The following is a 24,990-nucleotide window of genomic DNA, read 5'->3' on the forward strand; positions in this document are numbered from 1 at the left end:
TAATGCTGAAGAGTATTACGTGAAAATAATAAGAGAACATGGAAAGATTTAGGAAATGATGGTTGAAGCTCCATGACCTCCGAGGGTTGGGGGTTTTGCTCAGAGGACGTGGAAGGGGAGCAATAGGCAGATTGTTCCAGAAGACAACAGCATCCATGTGTCCATGCTTTATGCCCCTCTGTGGCTGAGAGCCACATTCTCCTGCCCTTTTCTGTAGTTCTTAGCAGGGCTCACCTCTGAAGGCTTCCGTGACCCCAGCATCTGTTCCCAAGGCAGAGAATGAGGCTGAATATGGACTGGTTTCTATCAAACCATCAACCTCAGATCCACTATTATTAAAACCGTCCTTTGGCTTCTTAAAGCAGTAAGACTCTCAAGAGGTTATTGGTCCTTCTCTCCTTCTCCTGACATCTAAAGAAGCTAATATTTCCCCATGGATGTGCAGGTGAGGAAAAAGTAGGGACAGAGTCTCCCTTCATCACAAAAAAATAAAATTCAGAGCCAAATGTGCCTCGCTGATCTGTCTCTCCATGGTTCACTGACTGGCATGTAGTAAACTCTTAATACTTTAGCTGTTCCTTCAAGCCTGTTCCTTCCTGTTATGACTTCCTACGGTTTCTGAATTAAGCCTGATCCATTGTACAAACCTCAGGTGACTCCTTGTAGTTAGAAAGGGAATTCCACTTATTGTCTTTATTTCCTAAGTAGTTTGTTTGTGAAGGTGGGTCAGTGGATTTGCAGGAAAGATTTTAACTATCAACCACATAACAAGCCTTCATGTACCTCTTGTTCTTGTTCTTCAAGTCAAAACCTCTTCTGTTTGTTCTGCAAGTCAAGCGCAGTGGTCATGAACTCTGTGAAACTTCCCTGGTCCACAGAGCTCTGTTAATGCCACAATTATAGTTCTAACTCCATGGCACTGTCAAGGTTTGTTTCATGTCCATCTTTCTCTCTGAAACCTGAGTTTTTGAAGGATGACACAGGAAACTATTCATCTGCGTTTCCCAGCAATAAGCACAGAGCCCAGCACATAGAATATGCTCAATAAATGCTTAATGAACCAATGAATGGATGAATGGTTCATGATCGATGTTGAGAATCCTCATATTTCTGGCATGGCTTCTCCTGTTTTCTGAAGCTACAGAGCCCCATGCTGAGGATTCAGCTTGCATTCTTTCTTCTCACTGTCTCTTCCTGTTTACACAGTCATTCAACCCTTAAAATATTTTTATACCCAGTACTCTCAGTGCTGAGTACAGTTGTCTTCCTTGCCTGTAGGAGAAGGGGACTGCTGGGCACAGCCTTGAAATATGGGCTGATGGAATAAATTGTGATGACTTTCCCTTGCTGTGTGTTTACATAAGCATTTACATTAATCTAGCTGATTCTTTTCATTGATTGCCTCCTGAGTGACAGAAGACAAACTCACACCAATATGGACCTCAATTATTCCCTTGCCTTGCTCCCCTTGCTCACTAGAGGCTCGTGAGAGGGAAGAATCTTAAGTCCCTTAAAAGCTAAAAGGTTTTAAATCCCTTTTAGCAGACTATGCTGCTCTTACTGAATTACAGAAAGTTTTTTTTTTTAAACCTATAATCATTTTCATTAGAATTGGACTCCCCTCACCAAACATTTTTACTCGAACTTTCTCTGAAGTCTTCTGTGCAGATTACAACCACGAGGACTGCTGAGTGGAAGTGCTAACACTTCATGCCCATCTCTCCTCACCATTGTTCAGTGCATTGCTTTCAATTTGCACATTTTAGTTTTCTGCCTCTTCATGTGTTGGTTTCTTAATTTTACGGCTGGTGAAAATAAGTACATATTTATTTAACAGATATCCTTTGAGCATCTGCTATGTGCCAGTCATCACACGAGATAGGGAGGACTCGGAAAAGAGTCAAATATGGTCCCTGGTCTCAGGGGGCTTACCCTCTAGGGAGCAAGTCAAACAGAAAAGAATGGAGTGGTATGTGCACTGTGGGAGTGAGGACAGAGATGCTGGCACCCAGCTCTGCTTGGGGGGGTGGTGGTGGGAGGTGGCGGGGTGGGGGGACTCCCCAGAGAGAAGGTCAGGTTTAAGTTGAGCCTGAAAGATGAACTGTACCTCACTTGGCAAAGGAGAAGAGAAGGAAAATTATGGGCAGCAACGATGTGTCCACAGATTCAGAAATGTGGAAAACAGAGCGAATTGGGTGAAGTACAAATGGTTTTGGAATGGCTGGGAAACAGACAGAGTTGATATCCAAGCACACCAGCTAAATTTTATCCCTGAGAGGGGCAGGGAGGGGATGAGCCAAGAAAAAGAAGCCAGGGTCAGATCACAAAGGGCCTTGAATGCAGATGAAGGATCTGGACTTTATAATGTGTGTGTGTATGTTGCGGGGGGGGGGGGGGGTGTTCTTCACTGGATAATTTTAAATAAATTAGTGAAAAAATCAGAGTGATGTTTCATCAAGAGCTGTTATGACAACCTGGCCTACCATTCTACTCTACCTAAGACACATTTTTTTTTTTTCTGAGCACACTGTTCTAGAAGGTACTTGCTGGATGTCATCTTGTTTGATTTAACCCAGTCCTCCTTTGTTATTTTAACCTGAGTCCAGGTAATCAAGCCCATGATTTTAATTGTCTCCAGCGTTAGGCAGTGCAGGGCTGGTGGCTATTTTTAAAGGGCCCTCACTGCTGGAGCCTGAGAAGAGAAACCCAATGGTGTTTGTGCCTAGGAGTCTCTCCAGCCTTTGTGCTTTCAGCTTGGCATTTCTGGAGCATTTTAAAGCAGGCTTTGTACAGATTTTGTTAAAAATCAACTTACGGATTCTTCCCTAATTGGTTTGGCCAGATTTAATCCTTTACTGGTCAAGCCAAGCTGGCTTCCATTATGCAGCACACGAAGGATTTCTGGTGTGGCTCTTATCCTGAAGGGAGGCTTGCTGTTTTTAGAAGCAAATCTTGGTGGTGGTGAAGGCCAGTCTCACCGTGTCCTCTGAAGTGAACCCAGAAGGACTTCCATCTGATACAGGCTTTCATTCAGCTGAAAAGAGCAAGGCTTAGATTTGGCATTTGCATACTGGAGGGTTATGGTTTTTATTTTGTTTTCTTCCCGAAATAAAACAAAGCTTCCAATTTGTTTCTGCCTGTTTGGGTTGATTTCTGGAAATGCTCAGGGTGCCCGCTCTGAGCAGGCAGCACCTGCAGCAGCAGCCACATCTGCAGAGAGTGGAGTGGTTTCTCGTTGCCCAGGATAACTTGGAGTGGCATCCGAGGAGGGGGCAGGAGTGTCATCTCACTCCAGGCTAATCTGTGCTAGGCCCACTCTTTTGAGGTGGTCCAGTGCTGACCACATCACCTGACATGGCAGGGAAGAAGGAAAAGAGACCTTTTGTTATAAAGATCAGGGGTCAGGATAATTTATGGGAACTATTAGAGAGCATCTAGCTAGCCTTGGAAGTTGTTTGTGTTCAACAAGAGGGACAAAAAGAGAGCCAGTGTCTGGAGAGTGTGTGAAGGTAAAAGAGCAAACCATCGGGCTGAGCCCAGAGGAGAAGCATGTGTGTCTGCCCCTGGAGTTCATGGGAAAGAGAGAAGAGTAAGTGGAGGGTCACATTTTTCCTGTAATCCTGGAAGGATGTTGGATTTCTAAGTGCCATTTCCGTGAGTGTGGCAAGAGCAGGTTGTATATATTTGCAACTACTCAGAAGTAAACTGCCTGTTACCCTCCTCCATCAGTCATCTTGCCAAGGCCTTTCTGGGGCTTTGGAGAGTTTACACAGTTCTGCTGTGTATGATAAGAAGAACATTTGCCCTGTAGAAATGAGCACATTAGATTCGAGAAGATCGACTTAGAACTCCATAAATAAGATACATTCATATATGTACTTAAAGACAGACATGCATTTTACAGGTTTTAGAAAACTAGTCTAACATCTGTTTTGCTTTCCTGGTTAATTCCAACCCCCACCCCCACCCTGCAATCTCCTATCCCGCCCCCTCTCCCAAGTGAATTCCTTCAGCAAAGCCTTATTTAAAAAGATGCGATGGACCCTGCATTTTGAACTGGCTCCCAGAGCGTGTTTTTAAAGATTTCTGCATCCCCACCCCCATCCTTCCAGATAGGGAGCTGGCCGCTCCAAGGGCTCGATCTTGACAAATCTATTACTGCTGGTCTGGTGCAAGTGTCTTGCCACCAACTGGCAACCTGTCAGTCTCCTAGAACGTGCTGAGAATCCGCTGGGCATAAAGGACGATGGCAGCGAACAGGGTTGTAACAGCAAGGGCCAGAGGAAACTGCCAAATCAAAAGCAGTTGTGCTGGGTAAATTCTCACGCATGTCTCTTTCTGGAAACGTCTACTGCATTGGGCTTACCTCTCTGTGAAAGTGCATTTCATTTGATTTTTTTACTTTGGGTCTTGGTTTTTCATTCTTTATTTGAATATCTTAGAATCTTAAAGCTTTTCCAAGAGTATGAGAATCACAACATCACTGCAAATCAAATCTGAAGGGAATTTAAACCAGCGCTGTTCCTTTATCAGTGAAGACATTGAAACAAAAAGAATTGCTCAAGGACATATAGCTACTTGGAAATACATGCAGTGCTGGAAGTCAGGGATCCTGACTCTATACCTAAACTCAGTTCTTTTTATTTAAATTTGTGTCTGTTTAGCAAGTAATATTCGGTATACATTGCAGCCATCTGTATGTGTTAATATTTTTTACACTATGAATAAATCACATATAATAGGTAATATTTATAGAACAATTAAGTGTCAGACATCATTCTAAGCTCTTTAGGTATGCAATATCATTTAACCTTTCAACAACCCTGTTAGGTGGGGAAGAAGAAGTATAGGCAAAGGGGGGTGAGGGCTCAGGGAAGAAGCAGGCATCCCCAAGGAGGTGGCATTTGAATGGTCTTGAGGATGCACAGGAGTTTGCCAGCTGGAGAACGGGTGCTTGTACCCCAGTGAATGGAAGGGCCTCGTGTTCAGTGGACATTCAGAGGGCTGGAAGGCAGGAGCATGGTGGTTGTGGGGAAATTGAGGAGATGATGTTAGAGAGGCAGGCTGGGAACAGATTGTGAAGTACCTGCAGCCCAAGATAAGGCGTTTGGATGATATCCTGTGAACAGAGGGGAGCCAATGGAAATATTTAGAGTAGGTAAGTCACGGGATCCAATTCCTAGAGACTTTGCAATGGATAGACCAGGGTTCCTGGGGAGACTGGTGACAAGGAACCCAGGTAGGAGTTTGTTGCAATTGTCCAGGTGAGAAATAATGGGGTCACCCAAGTGGCACAGGCTGCCTCCCCCACCCCATGCTCACAGGGTGCCCTGGCTTGGAATGCTCTCTTTAACCCAGTCTTCCCAGAAGCTGCAGACCCATTTTTCACAGCTGAGCTAACGTGCTGCATAGGGAGACTTTCCTGAGTCCCCACACTAGGCAGACTTGCGCCCTTCCTCCTTTGAGCCTCTGTCTGTGGCTTACTCCTCTTTTTCTCTTGGCACACATAAAACTTGCTGTGTGTCTTTGTGTACATTTCTCTCTTCCCCTCTATGCCCAGCTCTTGAAGGCGGGACCAACTTTGGCCTCCTTAAATGCTTGGCACAGCATCTGACATTTAGCAAGCTCAATAAATCTGGGATGAATGAATCAACTTCCTAAATAAAGGCAGTGACCATTTATATAGAAAGAAGAGGCCCACTTTGGGAGATAGGTTTTTTTTTTTTTTTTAGTTAGATCAGCGTTGGCAAACTATGGCCTGCAGGCAAATCTGGCCCCCTGCCTGCTTTTGTAAATAAAGGTTTATTGGGATACAGCCAAGTCCATTTGTTTACCTGTTATCTATGGCTGCTTTCACTCTACAACCGCAGATTTGAATAGCAGTGACAAAACCATATGGCCTGCAAATCTGAAAACATTTATTATCTGTCCCTTTACAGGAAAAGTTTGCCAATTTCTGAGTTAAAGGTACAGGATTAGTGACTGAAGGTAAAGGGTAAGGGAAAGAAAAGAGTCAAGTCTTTTTCTTTGTTCATGTCCCCACTGTGGCTAATCCAGAGCTTTGTCCCCAACTGATGGCATTGCCCAGTAGATCTGCAGGTATTGAGAAAGAAATACTCACGACTTTTGGGCAAGAAGAAAAGGGAGCCTAAGTGACACATGTGAGAAAAGACATGGGGCCATAGCTGCAAGGCGGAATTACCCAAATCGCACTTCTCCCCGTTGAAGCCTCTCCCACCATTCTCTCTCCTAGTCATCCAGTTTGGTTTTGTCACCCTCTTCGTGGCTTCTTTCCCTCTGGCACCTGTGTTTGCCCTTCTCAACAATGTCATTGAAGTTCGACTTGACGCAAAGAAGTTTGTTACGGAGCTGAGAAGGCCAGATGCTGTGAGAACCAAAGATATCGGTATGACCTCCACTTAGAGGCCACGGCAGCCCATGTCCCTCCCTCCTTCTCCTCCGTCTCCTCCCGCCACCCCCAATGTGCTACTTCAGCGTTGTGTCCACTAGGAAAGAGGCCCTGAACATTAGCCACTTTCCGTCTACAGAACAGAGGGCCACAAAGTTTTATTTCCTGGGCCTCTCTAAGACTTGTTTAGTTGTCTCTAAATGGGAGAAATAATAGGACCCATCAAAGAGTATCATTCTGGAAATGAAATGGGATGATGAGCAGACATAGGTAAGAAATTGGAATCGAGAAGGTTGAGGAAGCCCCTGCCCCGTCACCCCTTGAGTTCCGCAACCTCACATGCCCAGTGCTGGGGGGCCTGCCCAGGCCTCATGATCCACCCCGACTCCTTCCCCAGCCTCCAGACAGGGGGCAGTAAGCCTTTCCAGACAAGTCCATTCTGGGGGGGTGGGGGGGAGGTGACAGCAAACCTCCCCATGTAACCTACTTGCTAAACATCACCTTGAGCTGCAGTACTGTCATCACCGTGCCAAGGGTGGGAACAAGCCAGACACCTTCCTTTCTGTCTTATAGGAATCTGGTTTGATATCCTCTCTGGAATTGGCAAGTTCTCCGTGATCATCAATGTAAGTGCTTGCATCCGTGACACCCTAGCTCTGCCGAGAATGGCTATCCAGAGGAACTGAGGCCTTTGAAGCAGGAAAGCAGCATTTGTTACCTCCCAGCCATCTCCATTTGGTTGACAGTGTGCACACGCCTGGTGGAGAGTGCATACTTGCCTTCTAACTAGCATCATGCTGATACCAGAGCTGGGCAATTATTTTTTAAATTTCCCTAAGCGAAAGAAAGACAGTTATCCATCAGAATGCATGCCTTGGCCTTAAGGGTCAAAATCAGATCTTTTCTCAAAGCCAAAACTAATGAGGAAAGAATTCCACGTATCTATCCACCTCTTTCCTTTCTTTTTCTGCTCCCGAGTTAAACAATACCTGGAGCGTTGCCCAGGCTTCAGTTCTTAATCACTGTTCCTCCAAGTTGTCACTTTCAAGTTTTAATTATCCCCGTGGACTCTGGCACTGTGTAAGATAAGAGGAAGAAGAGGGATCTTACCCATTGTGACCGTGTCTTTATAAGTCTGTAATTCCAGAGGAAATCGTGCTGGGTCCCAGCCAATAACTCCCTTATGCTTCTGCATCCTATGCCCATGGTGCCAGTCAGGGCCTCCCATTCTCCCTCCTAAGGAAGTATTAGAAGAAAACCACAGCCCATTTCCCCTTGTGAGAGAAACACTGATTCTGGCTGTGACCTGGTTCTCTAGTAAGAGCACCTGACATGGCTGGAGAGATGTGACAAGAGACAGACACAATCACCCCACCTCACACTGAATCCCGTTACACATGCTGTCACAAATTGATGGAGGAAGCACATCTTGAGGCTTAGAAATAAAGTACGATTTGGAAAATAGACAGTAGCTACTTTGGCTTTTTGTGTCTGCTAGGAAGGAGGCCCTGAATATTAACCACTTTCCATCTACAGAACAGAGAACACCAAGTTTTACTTTCCCTGGCCCCTCTAAGATTTGTTTACTTCTCTGTAAATGGGAGATAATAATAGTACCCATCAAAGAGGGTCATTCTGGAAATTAAGTGGGAAGATGAACACACATAAGGTAAGAGCTCTGCAAATTGAAGTTATGATTACAGTAAATACGTTATTCATCCTCAAATATGGCTATGGCCGTCTGCACTTACATATACATTTAGAAAACAGTTTCTAAACTATAGTTTTTAAAGGGCTTCTGTTGTTGGTACAGAATAGAGTTTAAACACCTGTCAAAAGTACCTCCACATTCAAACACGCAATCATTCATTTGCTGTTTGCTTTGCTCCGTAGACATTTATAGAGTGCTTAGATATGCCTGATGCTGGGATGGCTATTTGTGGTTCCATCTAGCAGGACACACTCCTTCCCTCTCTATGTCTCACTTTGCCTAAGTAAAGTGGATAAAAGAACAATGGCCATGAGAAGATGTACTAAAAAGTGTTGAGGATAATGGTCATAGTGTGAGAACCGTGGGATCACTGGTATCTGTGGCTTTCTGGCATCACTCAGGAGCAGATATACATTGCCTTTCGATTTCCTTGCCCATTGCACTTAATGACACTCTCACCACTATAGGTGAGTTTCTCAGGAAGTCTTCCACTCTGTTCTGGCCTGGCCAAACCAGTGTCATTTCAAATATCTCAGAGTTGGAGCAGCTGGCCCAAACTGGCCTAGCATCCTTTGCTATCATGGTTGTAATTCACTCTCTCAACAGTGGTTCTCTGGTGGATTTACTTACACGTATCAATGCTGGGAAAACCACCAAGTCACTGCAGACCCTCAGGGACCAGGAACCAGAGCAGGATGCCATGCCTCCAGGTCAGCCAGAGCCAGGCTTCTGGACAGGGGGCCCCAGAGGCACATGGCTCCTGTGCCATTTGCACAACCGCCACCCTGACCCTTCCTCAGGTGCTTGTGGTTCTTTCCCCAGGCTTTTGTCATCGCCGTCACCTCTGACTTTATCCCCCGCCTGGTGTACCAGTACTCCTACAGTCACAATGGGACCCTGCACGGCTTCATCAACCACACCCTGTCCTTCTTTAACGTCAGCCAGCTGAAGGAGGGAACGGGGCCGGAAAACTCACGCTTTGACCAGGAGGTTCAGTTCTGCAGGTAAAGTGATCAGGAGGATGTTAGCTGAGGACCAGGAGCAACAAATCAGCCTCGGGAGGCCACCAAATAATTACCCGGATGACCTAGAATTAGACTCTTCTCTTTGCCCTTCCACCACTTCACCCCCAAATTGCTATAAACTAATTTCAGTAAGTCAACAAATATTTATCGAGTACCTTTTTGCTAGATACTATGGAACAGAAAAAAGGAATATAGAAACTTGTCCTCATCCTCAAGGGATTTGTGGTCTTTTTGGGAAGAAAGCAAGCAGAACAGATAGGAAATAGCAGGCCATTCCGTGTTTGTTGTGCTGTATGAACCATGAGCATGATGGGTGTGCAGAGGAGAAGGAGATAAGTGAGGGCTATAATACAAAATTTAGGCTTCCCAAAGGGGCCACTAGGAATTGCAGGCCAGAAAGGGAGAGTATTCTAGCTGGGGACTCGGCATGGGCAAAGTCATGGAGGTGGGGACAAATCTGTGGTCTTAGATAAACACTTTGGGGCTAGACAATGTAGTTAGATAACATGGGAAATAATAACAGGGAATCATATTGAAAATACCGTATATGTGGAAACTCTGAGGATGGTATAAGCTAATATGTTATTGAATTTTAATAGGTAAGATGGAGTAGGTAATGGTAAGTCCTGAAAGCAGGCAAAGTTTTAATGTGATGCGATAAGGAGATGATCTTTGTAGTGTCAGGGAATAAGATAAAGGGTAGGTCTAGGAAAATTGAGGAAGATGGACTAGAACTGGGTGCACACAGGGAGAACTTTTGAACTGATGCAGCATTCACACGTGAACCAGAGTGGGCATGTCCAGGAGGTGGAAAGAATTAAGAGGAAGGGAAAAGATGAGCTATTCATATGCTGCAAATTGGTGGCAAGGGGCATAGGAGAGAGGCTGAGTTAAGGCTGTCAACAAAGTTTGAGTTGAAGTCAGAGAACTGGGGAATTGGTGGTTCCATTCAGAGGCACAGGGAAAAGCTATAAGAGAATCTAATTTTATGGTAGAGATGATGAATTTTATTTCAATCATATTGCATTTTAAGTGATGATATGATATCCAAGGGGCAGTTTACACCTAACTCCCAGACATACTAAACTGGAATTCCAGAGAGGCCTGGGTTAGAATCATGATGGAAAGTCACCAACACAGAGATCATTGAAGGCAGGAAGCAGGTAACTCTACACTGTGTACCCAAGAAGGGCAAGTAAAGAGAAAAGAGCAGAGGGGAAGAAACTCTTCAGCCCTTATGTACCCTCAGTTAAAACACAGTTCCTATAAAGGACTTGATCAAAGATCACACCTCGTGTATATTTAAAAACAGAACAAAAACTATGACAATATCAATAACAGAAACTTAGGAAAAGGTATTGTGGGACCAGTATTACATAAGTAGGGCTTGCCCTGACCATCTCTGGTACTGTCTTCTGTAAAAGCTGCCGATGCCTCCACATAAGAAACCATGTTTCCAGTTGTGTTTCCAGCAGTGATGACCTTGTACCTGTCATACTCTGCCCACCTGGGGTGCCTTGGGAGCCGAGGAGCCATGTGAAAGGCAGCTGTTTGGTCTGGATTCACAGTCTGAGACCACGATAGGGAACAAACTAATTGGTCTTCCCAACCCAGATAGCTGAGTTAAACAACCTCACCCATCTGTGGTTTAGCAAGAAAGATACTCTGATCCCAGGAGCAATAACTTCAGGATTCAACCTTAGCTAACCAAGAAAAGATGCAAAATCAGGGACCAGACCCGAGAATGGATAAATAAATTCATACATAGCGATCCATTTACATCAGCCTAGGTGTTTCAGGTACATCCACATCTGGGGCTATAAAGAATCTGGCTCTCGACTGGAGTGTTGCAAACAGGTTTGTGAATAGAATATGCACTGCCCAGGGGCCACTCCTCCACAGGGCTGGGGTGCCGGACTGCCTGACCACGGGGCTGGATTTGGGTTTCTAGATCCAAAAGACATTGTTCTACAGAGCACAGGGTCTGAATCAGCTCCCAGCCTTTTCCAATAACATCTGGATCAGGTCTAATAGACTCCACGTCAGTCAACAGGTTTGCATTAAACAAATGGGCATTGAAAGTGAGAATTTAGAGAATCATTTTTATAGCTGGAAGGGATCATGTAAGTTATCTTGTTGAAACTCCTCCTTCTACATAAAAAATAAACTGAGGCTTAGAAAGCTGAAGAACTTCCCAAGATTACAGAGATTTCTAGTGGCAGAACCTGAGCTAAAATGCAGATCTGTTCAAGCATCTAGGCTCAGCCCTTGTGTGATGTACAGGGTGGCTTCACTGGGTGGGGAAGCGAGGCTAACACTATATGCTTCTTTAGTGGATCTAGAAGCAGATGTCTATCACAGAGTACCAAGTGTCTCTCTCTGGCTTTGCCCCTGATGATCAGAACTTCCAGAAACATATCTGGAATATGCTTTCCAGATACAGCAGTTGTTCTGACTAGTTTAAGCAAGAAAGGGAATTTAATGGCCCACATAATTGAAAGTTGAAAGTAGATCTTGTTTTAGGCAAGACTTGATTTGATCTGTAGTGCCCAAACCTAATCTTTCTCCATCTCTCAACTCTACTTTAGTGGATGTTGACTGTATTTTCAAGTCCAACATGACTGTCAGCAGCTAAAGTCCAGTATCATACTGGGTTCAGGTCCAGTTGGAAAAAAGCCCATGCCTCTTTCCCAATGACCACAGCAAAATCTCATTGTAGTTCATGAGCTGGAATCAGTATATTTGCCCTACCCTGAACCAGTCATTGTAGCCAGAGGAATATGATGATTCTCTCAGTGGCCAAGCTTGAATCCTTTAGAATTGGAGCTCTGGGGGTAAAGATATCTTCATCTGAAGCACATGATCTCAGAATAGGAGATAGTTCCCTAGTGAGAAGTCAAGGTGAATGGATACTTCACAGCCAAAACAACAGGTGTCTAGGACACCAGGTATTATTAGTACATATGGATCAGATTACGTTTTCTTCTATCTGCCTCCAGAGTCACTGGATTTTCCAGCCAGCTGTAAAAAACCCTGGTGGTCTTTTCTCCATCATTTCTATGCAAGTAGGTGAGATCATAGCTTATCTGTGGCTCATTTCTTTTTTAATTCTGCCACTGAATGGGCAGAATTATCAGTGAGTGTCTGCTCAGGAAGTGTACTTTAATTCTATGTTCTGCAAGAAAATTTATCGGAATAAAGATCATTCAGAATCAAACTGAAATAGTTTTGGAGCATCCGTCATTACTCTCAGTACTGGTGAGGATCTTATGTTCACTACGCAAATTTTTGTGAGACCCCACTATAGGCTTGGGATTCATTATATAATAGGCAACAGACATAGTGCCTCCCTCAAGGTGGAAGAGATGAGTAAGTAAACAAACAATTAGGATATAGTTTAATAAGCTAGAATAGAGTTTAATACAAGTTATAATAAACAGGGAGCTATCAGAGTCCTTAAAGGAAAGCCATTTGCCCAAGCCAGATCTAAGTGTGCAGGGGAAATTTCAAGGGAGAAGAGGCCTGAAGCATGAATAGCGTATGAATGACCATAGAGAGAATCTCACTGAAACTCCTCATTCAATGACCAGTTAGCCTGGGTGGTGAGTGAGGGTGGTGGTGGTAGGTGGGGCAGGAGAGCCAGGGAGAGGGGCTGGGGTATGCTCAGGCCCTTAGGTAAGAGAGGTTGATTCCTTGGGAGTAACCATAGATAGATGAGTGGAGCCTAGAGTGAGAAAAAGAAGCTATTACAGATAAGACTGGAAGCAAAAACAAAAGCCGGATCAAGCAGGGTGTGGGGTTCATATTGGCAGTGCGTGGAGCCTGGTGTGAGAGCAGTGACAGGTCAAATATTTGCTTTGGTGGGAGCCATGACTATAGTACAAAGACTCAGGATTATTGAGGGTGACATTTAAAATAAAGAGATGCCTTACTCTACCTACAGCACAGGCGGATGTCTAGAGACTAGGGTTGGCATGTGATCTAGATATAACTTATTAAATAAGTGTACTTTCGGGGTTGTTTCTTAGATCAATAAGAATTGTTCATGGAAATCATGAATCACTGGGTCCTCCTCATGTGTGCTGGGGGGGGGGGGTCACCAAATTCTCTGGAGACTTAGGAAGTTGGGACATAACCTATCAATGTCTTTCTAAGCCAGGAACTATCAGTGGCTATAAGAAATGAGGGAGTGAGAGCAAGAGAGAGCGAGAGTGAGAGAGAGCAAGAGAGAGTGAGACAGAGCCGGGTGCAGGGGTGGGGATGGGGGGAGGGAGAGAGAGAGAGAGAGAGAGGGAGAGAGAGAGATGCTCAGAGGGAGGGAGAAGTTGAGACCAGGGGATACTGTGAGAAACAAGACACAAAGGCAGAGCTGGGCAAGATCTCTGCAGCTAGCCCCAGAGCCAGTGTGTCGAACTGCTCGTGTGATGGGAAATGAAAAGTTTGTCCTGATTTTCTGGCAAATAGTGTTGGGAACTCCATGACCCTTCTTATTCTTAGCTGTCAGTGACCTCCGGAGATAAATGCGGTCATATAAAACTGAGGTCTCAGGCTCCGACCCGGCCTCGCCAGGGATAGAGGTATCTTAAAAATAGCAATAAAAGTTAGGAAAAGTCTCTGGCTGCCCATTTGAGAAGCATTCCCAGCATTTTTGGAGCGGCGCTTGCCACAGCCTTTGCACTGCGCCCGGCAGGGCTGCTCCATAAACAGCACCGTGACGTCAATCGACAGGCATGATTAGTGGCCATTTGGCAGGGGTGAAGGGCCACGGTGTCCTGGAGACGGGTGGCGGCTTGAGCCTGCTGGCCCAGCCGGCAGGACCCAGCCACTGACCTGGGCCCTGGGGCGCCTCCTTGGGCCCTGCCAGCCCAGCGGATGTGTCTGGAGGTGCTGTGCCTTCGTGGTGTGGCCCCTGCTAGGATTTTCTGCAGGCCCTAAGTGCTTCCATATCCCCAGGTCCTGTGAAAATCTCCTAAGGGCTGTGCTCCCCTCCAGCTAGAGCTGCCTCTCATCTGTTCCTCCCTGAAACCAGAGGTCCAGTCAGCTTTTCCGGGTGTTGTCTTTCCTGATCTTTATCAGCCAGCAGCTGGACATGGTTCTCATTAGTTCCTAATTGCCTGGACCGTTTTCCCTTGTTAAAGACCGATTTCAGAAGGCGGTTTTAAGTAGCTCAGACGGTATGAAAATATTGTGTGTAATTATGTGCAGCATTAATATGACAATTTCCATGGAGGTGTTTTTTTTTTTTTTTTTTTAAGATACCACTGTTTGGAGTTGAGAAATTCATTGTGTAAATGATACATAACTAAAACCTCATTAAAAAAGTACTTGACTGCTGGTTTATGACCAACTCCTCAGTTTGTTACTTCTGTACCCTCCCTGCCCACAGGGATTTTGTACTGTCATGAATTGTGGGGGGCTGTCACTGGTCACCCTCTACCCCAAACAATGGGGAATGAGGGCTGGATGGGGAGACTTCCCTTTTAATGTGGGAGATTGGAATAGGTAAACTCCTAAGGTTCTTTTCTGCATTTTAAAACAATAATATTTAATGGTACTTGTAATATATTGATATATTCTTATAATATTTTTAAATATCACAGGCATGTCTGATGCCCCTTTAGCCCTTCCAAGTCTGGTGGAATTCAAACCCCATTTGCCTGACTCCAAAGCCAGTGCTATGCACTCGGCTTCAAACCAAAACAAAACAGAACCGAATGGTGTCACGATGGTAGAGACAATTAAGCCCATTAGCCACTCTGTTTTTGTGAACATTTCTGTTCTTAAACATAGTCATCTCTTTGTTTAACTAGAGTCTTTTAGTTACTTGGTGAAAATATTTGATAAGTCTGATTTCTCAGGTGAAACAAAAAAAAAAAAAAAAAGGAAATCTGAACCTACATTGGAATATAAACCGCTCATTTACCGGGTGGCAGAGGCTTACAGGAATCATTGTTTTTCAAACTAGAGTCATGATTCTTTAGTGGCTCTGAAATTATTTTAGGGTCATGGTCAACATTTAAAAATGAATAGAATAGAATAGGAAAATAGTGCATTGCACACAGCACACATACACTGACTGACATTTCTCAAAACAGTATGTATGGGTAATTTTTATTTCAGCAGTATGTATGTGTGTGCCAACGTAAAATGTATTTCTTACTGTAGGTCACAGTTCTAAAAAAAGTTAGCTTTAGGAAGCAAAATGTGAACAGATGCAGAATGCATTAAATTGGCCGTTGTTCTTTCCTGCGGCATGGATTATCCTTTAGTTCATAGAGCCATGCTTAGCCTATTGGCAGAAAGGTATTTTCAAGTAGAGTTTTTGGTCATATCTGGGTGCTCATCTTTCCCCAGATCCCCCATTCGATGGATGTGCCTGCTAGATTCAAAACATGTTTTGGACTCTGAGGGAGAGGAAAGTAACATTTCCAAAAGCTGTGGCAAGTTAGTAGTAGAGGTGGAATCAGAATTAGATTATTTATGGATTCTTTTGAGACTGGAAGAAAGAAGGGCGAGTAATAGCTCTCATACCAAGGTCAGTAAGCAGCTGTTGCTGCATAGATGGAGATAGAGCCCGAGAGAAATGGACTTCCACTGCAGCAGGAGGGATTTGAGCTAGACCTTGGGGAGGGGTGGTGTTTCCCCATGGTAAGGAGTGTGTGTTTGCATGTGTATGTGCAGGAGTGGCGCCCCTCCTCTGGAAGACTTGAAAAGAGGGAGGTGGCTGGGGGATGGGTGAGTCTGAATGTTTTTCCCACTTCAAGATTCCCTTATTTATTTAGCCACAGTCTTCCTCTCTCCTTAGCAAGGATCATCTGGGGCTGGCCGTGTTTCTGTCCTTAGCCATGGACAGCTATGATGAATCCTGTGTTGTTCTCTGGGGCCGTAGTTAGCTTTGCTTTTCATCCGGATGTCAAACCAAGCTTTCTTGCAACAGCTGCGATCAGCTGTTGGAAGAGGGGGAGCTGGGGCGGGGAGGGGCAGCTCCTAGCCTCTTGCCAACCCTTAGTGAAGTGTCCATCCCTCAGGGTGTCTCTTCCTGCTTCTGACTCGATTGCTGGGTCCTTTTCTAGCTCTGTGGATGCATGTCTTTTCTCTTCCTCTCTTTCCTTCTCTTCTTTCCTCATCCCTCCGTGGGCAATTGGAAACCTCCATGCTCTTCCATTGATCTCTTAGAGCAGCTGGTTCATCTGGGACAGAGCAAGGACATAAGAGCACCCATTTCTGAAACCCTCCACCCCGAACTGCAGCTCTTGGCGAGGGGCTTTCGAAGGGTGGGTGAGTGGGAGCCTGAATTTGACCAGACTTAGATTCTTATGTTGACTCTACCTCTTAGTACCCATAAGACCTAAGCTGAGTCATTTAACCTCTCTGAGCCTCTGGTTCCCCCTGGATCACACGGGAAGACGATGCCTGCCTGAGGATGTTGCTGTAAAGATAAAACGAAGTATCCAGCAGAGCCCCTAGCTAGGAAGTGGCCCACAGAACCTGTTCACTCTGTGTCAGTGTTCCAGTCCCTTTCAGCCCCTCTCTGGGCAGAGTCCCAACCCTGCCCCCTCTGTAGCCGTACATACCCCTCCCTCCAGCCCTGCTTGTTTTGCTTTTATTGAGCATGAAATGTTTGTTGAATTCCATGGGGAAAATGGTTCCATGGAGGCCCAAAGCCCTTCTGGTACCAGCTCTTGTTGTTTTTCCAGATAAAAGGCTTAGAAAAATGTGAGTGTGAAAAAAGGTGCCAGTTTTAGTATGTGCCATCCCATTAGAAAGGGAAAGCAGAGGGAAGTCCCCAGCCCTCTTGATGTGTCTGAGGAAGAGGCGAGGCCTCATGTCACTCGTTGACACTTTGTTTCTTAAACCACATGGACAGACCATGAAGATGCCTAGTGAAACAGGATACTGACCAACCATGCCTGTCACTGCCTCCCCATCCCAAACTCACTTAGCCTTCAGCGTGGCCGGAATCTGCCTTCCTTTGGGTCCGAGAATGCAGCCATCCAGCAAGCCCTGGCCAAAGTGGCTGGCTGCTGTGAACCGGGGTTGTCTGCTGGTGCTTGCACCTCCATTGGGCAGAGCTGAATGGCTGCAGGGCACTGTTCCAGGCCTCTGGGGGTTCTTTGCTCCCTCCCAGGGTTCACACAGGCTAGTGGGGAGCCAAAATGCATCTACTGTCGCCTGAGCTATTCCCATTATTTCTGGAAGGTTCTGGAAGGAGAATCCTGACGTGAGACAGGAAACTTTCTGAGATGCTGGAGGGAGATCAGGAAAAGGATATTTCTAGGCTGATACTGGCTTTTGTGGATTTTATTCCTTTTATTCCATGGATATTTGTTGATGGGGCCATGGATCCCCCACCCTGCCCACTTCCCAAATCTGAGAGCCAAGGGCTTGCCCACTGCTTTCACCCTCAAGGTTTCAGCCAGGGAAGGTCTGCCTTTTCCTCCATCTCCTCCCAATCCTAAAACCACCTTTCTCTCTGGGCAGGTTTAAGGACTACCGTGAGCCGCCATGGGCCCCGAACCCATATGAGTTTTCTAAACAGTACTGGTCTGTTCTGTCTGCCCGTCTGGCATTTGTCATAATCTTCCAGGTGAGTTGCTCAGATAAGGAACAGCTGATTAGAACTGAGGCCACCAAGTTGAAGACAGTTCTGTCTCACTGCCTGTCGCCCCCCGCCCCCCACCCCCACCCCCACCCCCATCCCTAGGTTTTCTGGCACTCTGTGACCTTTGGAGAGGGCTTCCTTTAATGAATAGTCTTTGCAGAAAAAGCATGGAATGAGGTTACCAGACAGATGTGGATGGAGGGAGTTGCAGGGTGGAGATACATTCCCACTTAAACCCAAGACGAAGAAAGCAAAGGGAGAAGGGCAGATGAAACCAGTTTCCCGGGCCATCCACGGACAAAGAGCCCCACTTCATCACCACTGCCCGAGAATGGGCTCGAGTTCTGAACCTTTCTTCTCTTGGCTCCTTCCTTTGTTAGTGTGGTTTTAGCCCCTGAGACATCTAGTGGGAAGGGCCCCCAGGGCCATCTAGCCATCCCCGAATGCATAGCACACTCGATCCTTTGATGCTATCTCAGACAATAGCCACAGCTCCAGTTGCATTGCTGAGATTCTTGGGTCCCCAGTTCCCACTGCGGGACCTGCAGGCCTTCCAGCGAGCCGGGCCAAATCACAAGCCCAGATCCTTTTCTCTTCCGCTCCCTCTGGCTTTTGTATTCCTTGAAGGCACCTCTCTGGAGGGCTCTAAAGTATCCTGCCCCCCAGACCCCTGCCCAGGAAGTGGGGAAGCCCCTCGGTTAGTCTTTCACTTAAAGGAGACAGCCTTTCTTCTCTTGGAAAGATGGGGCGATATGTTTGAAGAATTGCTCAGATGTCTCACCTGCAGCAGTCTCCTCACTTTACCATCTGTCACTTGTGCCATTTTACCTGCACTGTGAGGAGCTGGTTTAGAGGAATCGTGCTCCCCTGATGGAGCAGCTGTATAGCATCTAAGGCTCCTAGGAGCTTCTGGAAGCTGTAATGGCCCCAAAGTCTTTGCCTAAGCCCCTGGGAGCACATACAGATCAAGGTAAAGGCTGGAAGTTGGGAATAGGTTTAGAGCATGGAAGACAACAGTACTCTGATTATCAAGTTCTGGGCTCAGTCATGGTTCTCTGGATCTCAGCGAGGAGAAGACATATGAGTGTTTAATCGTCAGTTGGACAGGAATACCACCACAATTGGAGGACTGTACTGGAGACAGTGTGGGAGAAGGGAGGCTTGGAGAATGGATGGGAATCAGATGATAAAAATAACTCCCACATATTCATTCACTTAATCAGAGAACACTTCCAGGAAAAGGAAGTGTTATCACACCACGGTATCCAAGGGAAGGGGTGTGGCTCGGGAGACTGAAGGAGGCCAATTGCAATTGTGCACAAATGCTTAGGATAAAGGAGAGCTGGATACAGGGGCCTCAGGCAGGCCAGTTAAACTAGAGGGATCATAATGGAAGAGAGAGCAGTAAAAGCTGAGTGAGTAGTGGACAAGTTAGCCGAGGTTCGAATTCAAGGCAAAAACCATAGGTCTGTCTCTGATATAGAGGAAGAGACAGTCAGCCGGAGGAAGGAGAGGAGCAGGTGGCACAAGGAAAACCTGGGGAGGCAATTTGGCTTCATGGCCACTTCCCAGGAAGCTTTGGAGCGGGGGCGGAGGGAGGGGAGGTTGGAGGCTTGGAGGTCAAGAAGCAAGAACAGGACATGGGAGAAGACTCTGAGGATGGGTTGGAGGAGGGGAAGCTACAAGTTCTGTTGAAGGGAAGAAGTCATAGCTAACACTTCCCCAGGCTTGCTAGGTATCAGGGACCATTGAAAATGTTTTCTGTGTTTGAAAACTCACATAGTCCTCCATGAGGAGGTACTGCTATTATCCCCATCTGACCAACAAGGACACCGAGATTAAGTCCTGCCCTTGGTTAAGATCACTAGACCAGTGAGCAGCAGGGCCAGAATCCATTGGGGTGCCGGTGGACGATGGTGGACGGTGACCCAGCTGCGCCCAGAGCACCACACTGCCAGGTTAGGTCTCTCCACTCAGCCCCTCTCTCCCTGGCTTCCGGCAGAACCTCGTGATGTTCCTGAGTGTTCTCGTGGACTGGATGATCCCAGACATCCCCACCGACATCAGCGACCAGATCAAGAAAGAGAAGAGCTTGTTGGTGGATTTCTTCCTGAAAGAGGAACACGAGAAGCTGAAGCTGATGGAAGACCCAGCCCCGTGGAGCCGGGGAGGGACGCATCCCAGCAGGCAGAGCCGGGCGGCCAGCTCGGCGCCCTCCGGCCACAGTCAGCAGGGCAGCCTGGCATCCTCGGGGTCTCAGCACACCAACGTGTGAGTGAGACGCACGTACACGCCTATGTCCGTGCCCGCGTTTGTTCAGCCAGATGGGTGAGGAGTCGGGCTGCCTTGATCTGGCCTGAGGGCATCTTGAAAAGGGACTAGGAGTGAAAAGAGAGAAAGAAAGAAATCAAGAGAATGAGAGTAAGTATAGGAAGGAAAAGAAATTATGCTGCGTCTCAGAAACTTGTAGCTCCTCTTTTGAGCTGTATCCTTTTGGGGGGTTGGTACCCCATTTGGATTCAATCAGTGAAAGAGTCGAGGCCTCTCCAAACCGGGGTTCCCAGGCACCAGGAGCCTTCTCCACATACCATGCAGTGCCCTCTCATCATTTCCGATGAGCTCCGGGCCACAGGAGAAGCACAGGCAGGGCCTTGTCCTTGCCCCAGCATAAGAGATCACTGCCCCCCTGCCCACTGTCACCTGAGAAGACCGCTCCCAGACACTTGCAGCCGGGGCCGTCACAGCTCAGCGGATGCAAAGTTACGGGGCTCATTGCTGTGGCCACTGGGCCCTATTGCAGGTAGCTGAGGTCCAAGCCTGGTCTCGTCCCCAGATCATGTCACCGGGCCGCTTTGAGCTACATGTAGCTAACCACCATCCTATGCAGGTACAGATTTAAAATAATAAAATAAATGGAAACTTTCTTTATAAAAGATGCGTCTCTTTGTCTTTGGGGCCTTCTGTTCCTCCTTCCTTCCTTCCCTCCTTCCCTTCTTCCTCCCCCACCCCCTTCCTTCTTTCCTTCCTTTCTGTCTTGTCTTCTTTCTGGTCTGTCTTTCCTTCTTTCTCTCTCTCTTTCTCTCTTACTTCCTCCCTCCCCCTTTCCTTCCTTCCTTCCTTCCCTCCTTCTTTCCTGCCTTCCTTCCAGTATTTATTGAGTGCCTACTATGTGTCAGGTATTGTATTCAGACTAGAGATAAAGCAGAGGAAAAAACATACAGAAATCTCTACATTGTGGAGCTTACATCCTGGGGAGAGATGGACAATAAACAAATAAATGTGTAGTATTTTAGATAGTAATAAGTGCCGTAGGAATAGAATAAGGGAAACAGGAAGTGTGAAGGCACAGTTGAGGGTTTACCATTTTATGTATGAGTAATGAAACTCCAAGATGGTGATGAGCATCTTGCAATGCTAACATACGTATTCAATTGGTAGCAGCTGCCTGGGGCCCTATGGTGAGGCGATTTCTCAAGTGCAATTAGAAGCAAGGGCCAAATGCCATTCATCACTGGCTTTCTCACCGTTCAGCCTCACCTGCTGCCCAGAAACCAGTGACACAGTCCCCTTCTTCTGGGTCTGCCCCTACTTCTTGCAGGTCAGCCTAATGACAGTTCACATGGTGTCTAAGTGGAAGCTGCAAGGAGGGTTATACTCCAGGGGAGAAATGAAAGCTGCTATTCTGATGTTTCAGATGCCCAGTTATGCAGGGGCCCATGGTGCTGTGCTGGTCACCAGGGCTTTTGGTTTTCTCCTAGGCACGTGGCAAGATTGCATTGCCCACCAACATTTGCTTTATAAAACAGCCCCTTCTTTTGTGGAGACAACAGGGTATAGATACAGCTCTTAGAGCAGTAGGCAGTCATGCCCAGGCCACTCATGCACAAGTGAGCCTGCCATTAATTTTAATTATAGCACACCTTAATATTTAAAATAACTATTTGAGCTTAGATTCAAACTACAGTAGTATAAAAACATTGCATCATCTTCAAATTAACTTCATATCTTCAAATTAGCTTCATCCAATTTTGAGAGAGTGAGGTGGCCAAAGAGAAAATATTTCATTTCAGAGAGGCATTTGTTTGCAGATTCCAGACCCATGAAAAGGGAGGATGTCCTACCAGCATGGGTGGGTGTTGATATTTCCAGGAATCATTGATGATCCATAGTCAAGGGTGGTCCCCATCACCAAGACACCCTCTTTGCTACAACCGAGCCCCACACAGAGCCATTTGGCTGCCCAAAGCTGGCACAAGACCCACCTCTTCTTATTATTTCAATTGAAAGAAATATTTTATATGATTATAGAAGTAAAACATGGACAGCAAGAAAGACTCAGATGGTCCAAAAAGCAATAAAGAAAAAAGTCACCCACAATTCTAAAACCCACAAATAATCAACATTGACAATTGCTGTGGTTTTTTCCAGATGCTCATTCTTTCTCACACACATATATTTTTTAATCATAGTATTCTATAGCTGTTGTTTGGTTACCTTTATTCACTTCATATATTTTGACAGTCTTTTCCCCCCAATAAGTGTGGGTTCATTCATTCAAACACACATACTAAATTCCTACTATTTGTCAGGCTCTATATTAGGATACATCACCCAACAATATCCTCATGGAGTTTACACCTGTGGGTGGGTCAGAGACAGATAATGAACAGCAAAAGTAAACTGTATATTATGTTAGAAGGTGATAGTGCTATGGAAAGAAGAAAAAGTAGAGCAAGGTAAGGGGATCAGTAATGGGGTAGGGGCTCTACTTTATTTCCATTGTATGGCTGGGCCTTGTGCCTTGTTTTGTCCTGCCCCACCCCATCGTGCTAACCGACCAGGTATGGAAGCCTGCAGTGAGCACGGCATTGCACCCTGGGGCCCAGGTCAGTCAGACAGAGCCACCTAAGGAGGTCTAGATGGCATGGGGAAGGGAAACAATCTGACCATTTGCAGAGTTCGACCCAGGAAGGACCCCACTTTACCCCTCCTCTCCTGTTTGTGTCTCCAACATCCATTCCTGTTGTGGCACACACAATTCTATAGGATCACTACAGCAGGGCAAAGTTAAGGGTATGGGTCATTGCTGATGACTCGGTCCCGTCTTCCACATTGCCATTCTACTCTTCTTTCACAGCTCCAGCCCTGGTCGTCAGGGTCTCAGATAGCCTAACCCAAATGAGCCAGGAGAGTGCTGCCCACGATTTTCATTCTTGCCCCCCCACCCACAGCAGTTAGTATCTAATCTGCTCAGCTATTGCAGAGGGCACCATATGTTCTGGAAAACAAAGCAGCTGTTTTCTCAGAATGTGTCCCTGTTTGCACATCTGGCTAGCCTCCTTCTCTCCTTCCTCTTCTGTCCTGCTCCTCTCCACAGGGGTGAAAGGCAGTGCCCCAGGGACATACCCCTTCAGAACCAGGCCAGAATACCTTCTCATGAGGAATCCCATCCAGACACAATGGAACTCATGTACTCTGACCTTCCCATGGCTCATTCAGCTTTGTCTCCAGAAAAGAAAAGCACCACAAAAGCCGAAGCAAAATTTAAAATGCAGCTCCACATGCAAATTCAGGAACCTTTGTGTTTTATTGCCCCATCTTTCTCTCACTTCCTGTCTGCTGAGCAGAGCAAGGAGCCCAGGACTGAGGCTTCCAAGCCGGGATGTCTTCCTCAATTAGGGGAATGAAGCCACAGACCTTAAGGGAAAGAGGCATTCTTTTGACACGGATCCCACATCATAAGCCGCTCCTCATTCTCTCCCAGTATGGTGGACCCTGTGTCTAGTTCTTCAGAGAACATATATCAGCTTCTATCAACAACCACATTTGCCTGGTCCGAGAGAGGCTGCTGGTTGAGAAGCAAATGAGGCCCCTAAAATAGCCTCGTCACCCCTTTTCCATGCATCTCTCAGAAACTTTTATCATGCCCTGTCTGATCAACTTCAAACTTGTTTTCTTAACTGCCAGTGTTAGACTTCACTGTATTCTGCCCATCTCTTTTGATTCTTTTTTCTTTTCTCCATTTGTTGTCCATTGTTTTTCCATCAGGCAATGGAAAAAACTGCCTTTTTTCTGTCTGCTCAGTGGTCTCTCTCTTCTAGAAACCCCTCTGAAGCACCTCTTGACGTAGATGGATGCATATGTAGAGCACTTCTTGATGCATTATGCCTTGCGATGCAATTCAAAAGTAGGTAATATTACCAATATGGACAGATCCTGGTTTTGTAGGGTCAGACGCTTCTATGATTTTAGGAACCCTCTTTAAGAAAAAGTATCCAAAACTATGAAAATAAAATTAGGTACAAAGGTGAATATTTATTTTAGGGTGAAAATACAAATCACAATACAATAAGCTAAAACCACAAACATTTTAAAAATCCATTAAAATATTTGTACTAATTAATTGACTGGCACACCTTTGTAATATTTTAATACTTTCCCCCTCACATCTCTGGCTGCATGCTCTTTGATTACCTTTGCACAATACTGTGTTAAGTAAGGAGAATAGAAAGATAATTCAGTCTTTTCTGTAGCAAGTTTGATCAACATCTGATTTTTATTCCCAATAGAAAATAGAAACTTGGTACAGTTTCATTTTGCTCCACAACTACTTATTGGCATTTTATATAAATTTTAAGATTGTTGTCAAATTTGGGAAGCCTCTGTAAGTTTCTTTCATATTTAAGTTCCAAGATTTTGAAGAATTCTCCATACATTTCAAAAGTTGTTTCTCTTCCACTATTCATACAGCCTTGTAGTGCCAGGTATCCTATGAAGGCATCTTGAAGCTTAAACTGTACTAGGATCACTGTAACATTACTTCTCATCACAAGCCCTGTTTCAATAGTTCCCTAAACTGAGCCTGGAGAAGGTGAGTGCCTTACCCAAGTTCACACAGCTATGAGGACTTCAGTACTGGGTTCACTCTAGCCGGTGTTTATTTGTTCTCATGCTGCTTTCCTCCGATGCCCTCTTAAGGCCTCCTGCCTTTGATTTATCCAAGCTCTCCAGGACTTACTCCTCCAAAGGGGCTTTCAGAGACTCGTGAAGAGACGCCTGGAGTGTATTCAGTCTACTTTGGCTGATGCCACACCGGGCGCTCCTGGAGATATTTGCCCACTCTGCATGGAAGCCCTTACTGAGCAGATTCCTGACCAAACCGAAGTCGTGCTCCACACTTGGGCTACCAGGTGATCGCCCCATTGTGCCTGAGGGGCTGGATCCTGAGGGGCCATTCATTCTC

The 24,990-nt window shown here is 45.9% G+C and overlaps 1 protein-coding gene across 1 annotated transcript in view; it reads left to right on the plus strand.

The window, feature by feature from the left end:
• Window positions 1-20,655, plus strand: part of ANO2 (anoctamin 2) — a 295,498-nt gene extending 274,843 nt beyond the window's left edge. The window contains exons 21-25 of the mRNA XM_037846197.1: window positions 6,254-6,406; window positions 6,983-7,035; window positions 8,943-9,124; window positions 17,627-17,732; window positions 19,750-20,655. Coding sequence (XP_037702125.1) covers window positions 6,254-6,406; window positions 6,983-7,035; window positions 8,943-9,124; window positions 17,627-17,732; window positions 19,750-20,022 — 767 coding nt within the window. The 3' untranslated portion in view covers window positions 20,023-20,655. The remainder of the gene's footprint in view (window positions 1-6,253; window positions 6,407-6,982; window positions 7,036-8,942; window positions 9,125-17,626; window positions 17,733-19,749) is intronic.
• Window positions 20,656-24,990: the final 4,335 nt, after the last annotated feature.

Source organism: Choloepus didactylus, chromosome 8 (assembly GCF_015220235.1).
Source record: "Choloepus didactylus isolate mChoDid1 chromosome 8, mChoDid1.pri, whole genome shotgun sequence".
Lineage (NCBI taxonomy): Eukaryota > Metazoa > Chordata > Mammalia > Pilosa > Megalonychidae > Choloepus > Choloepus didactylus.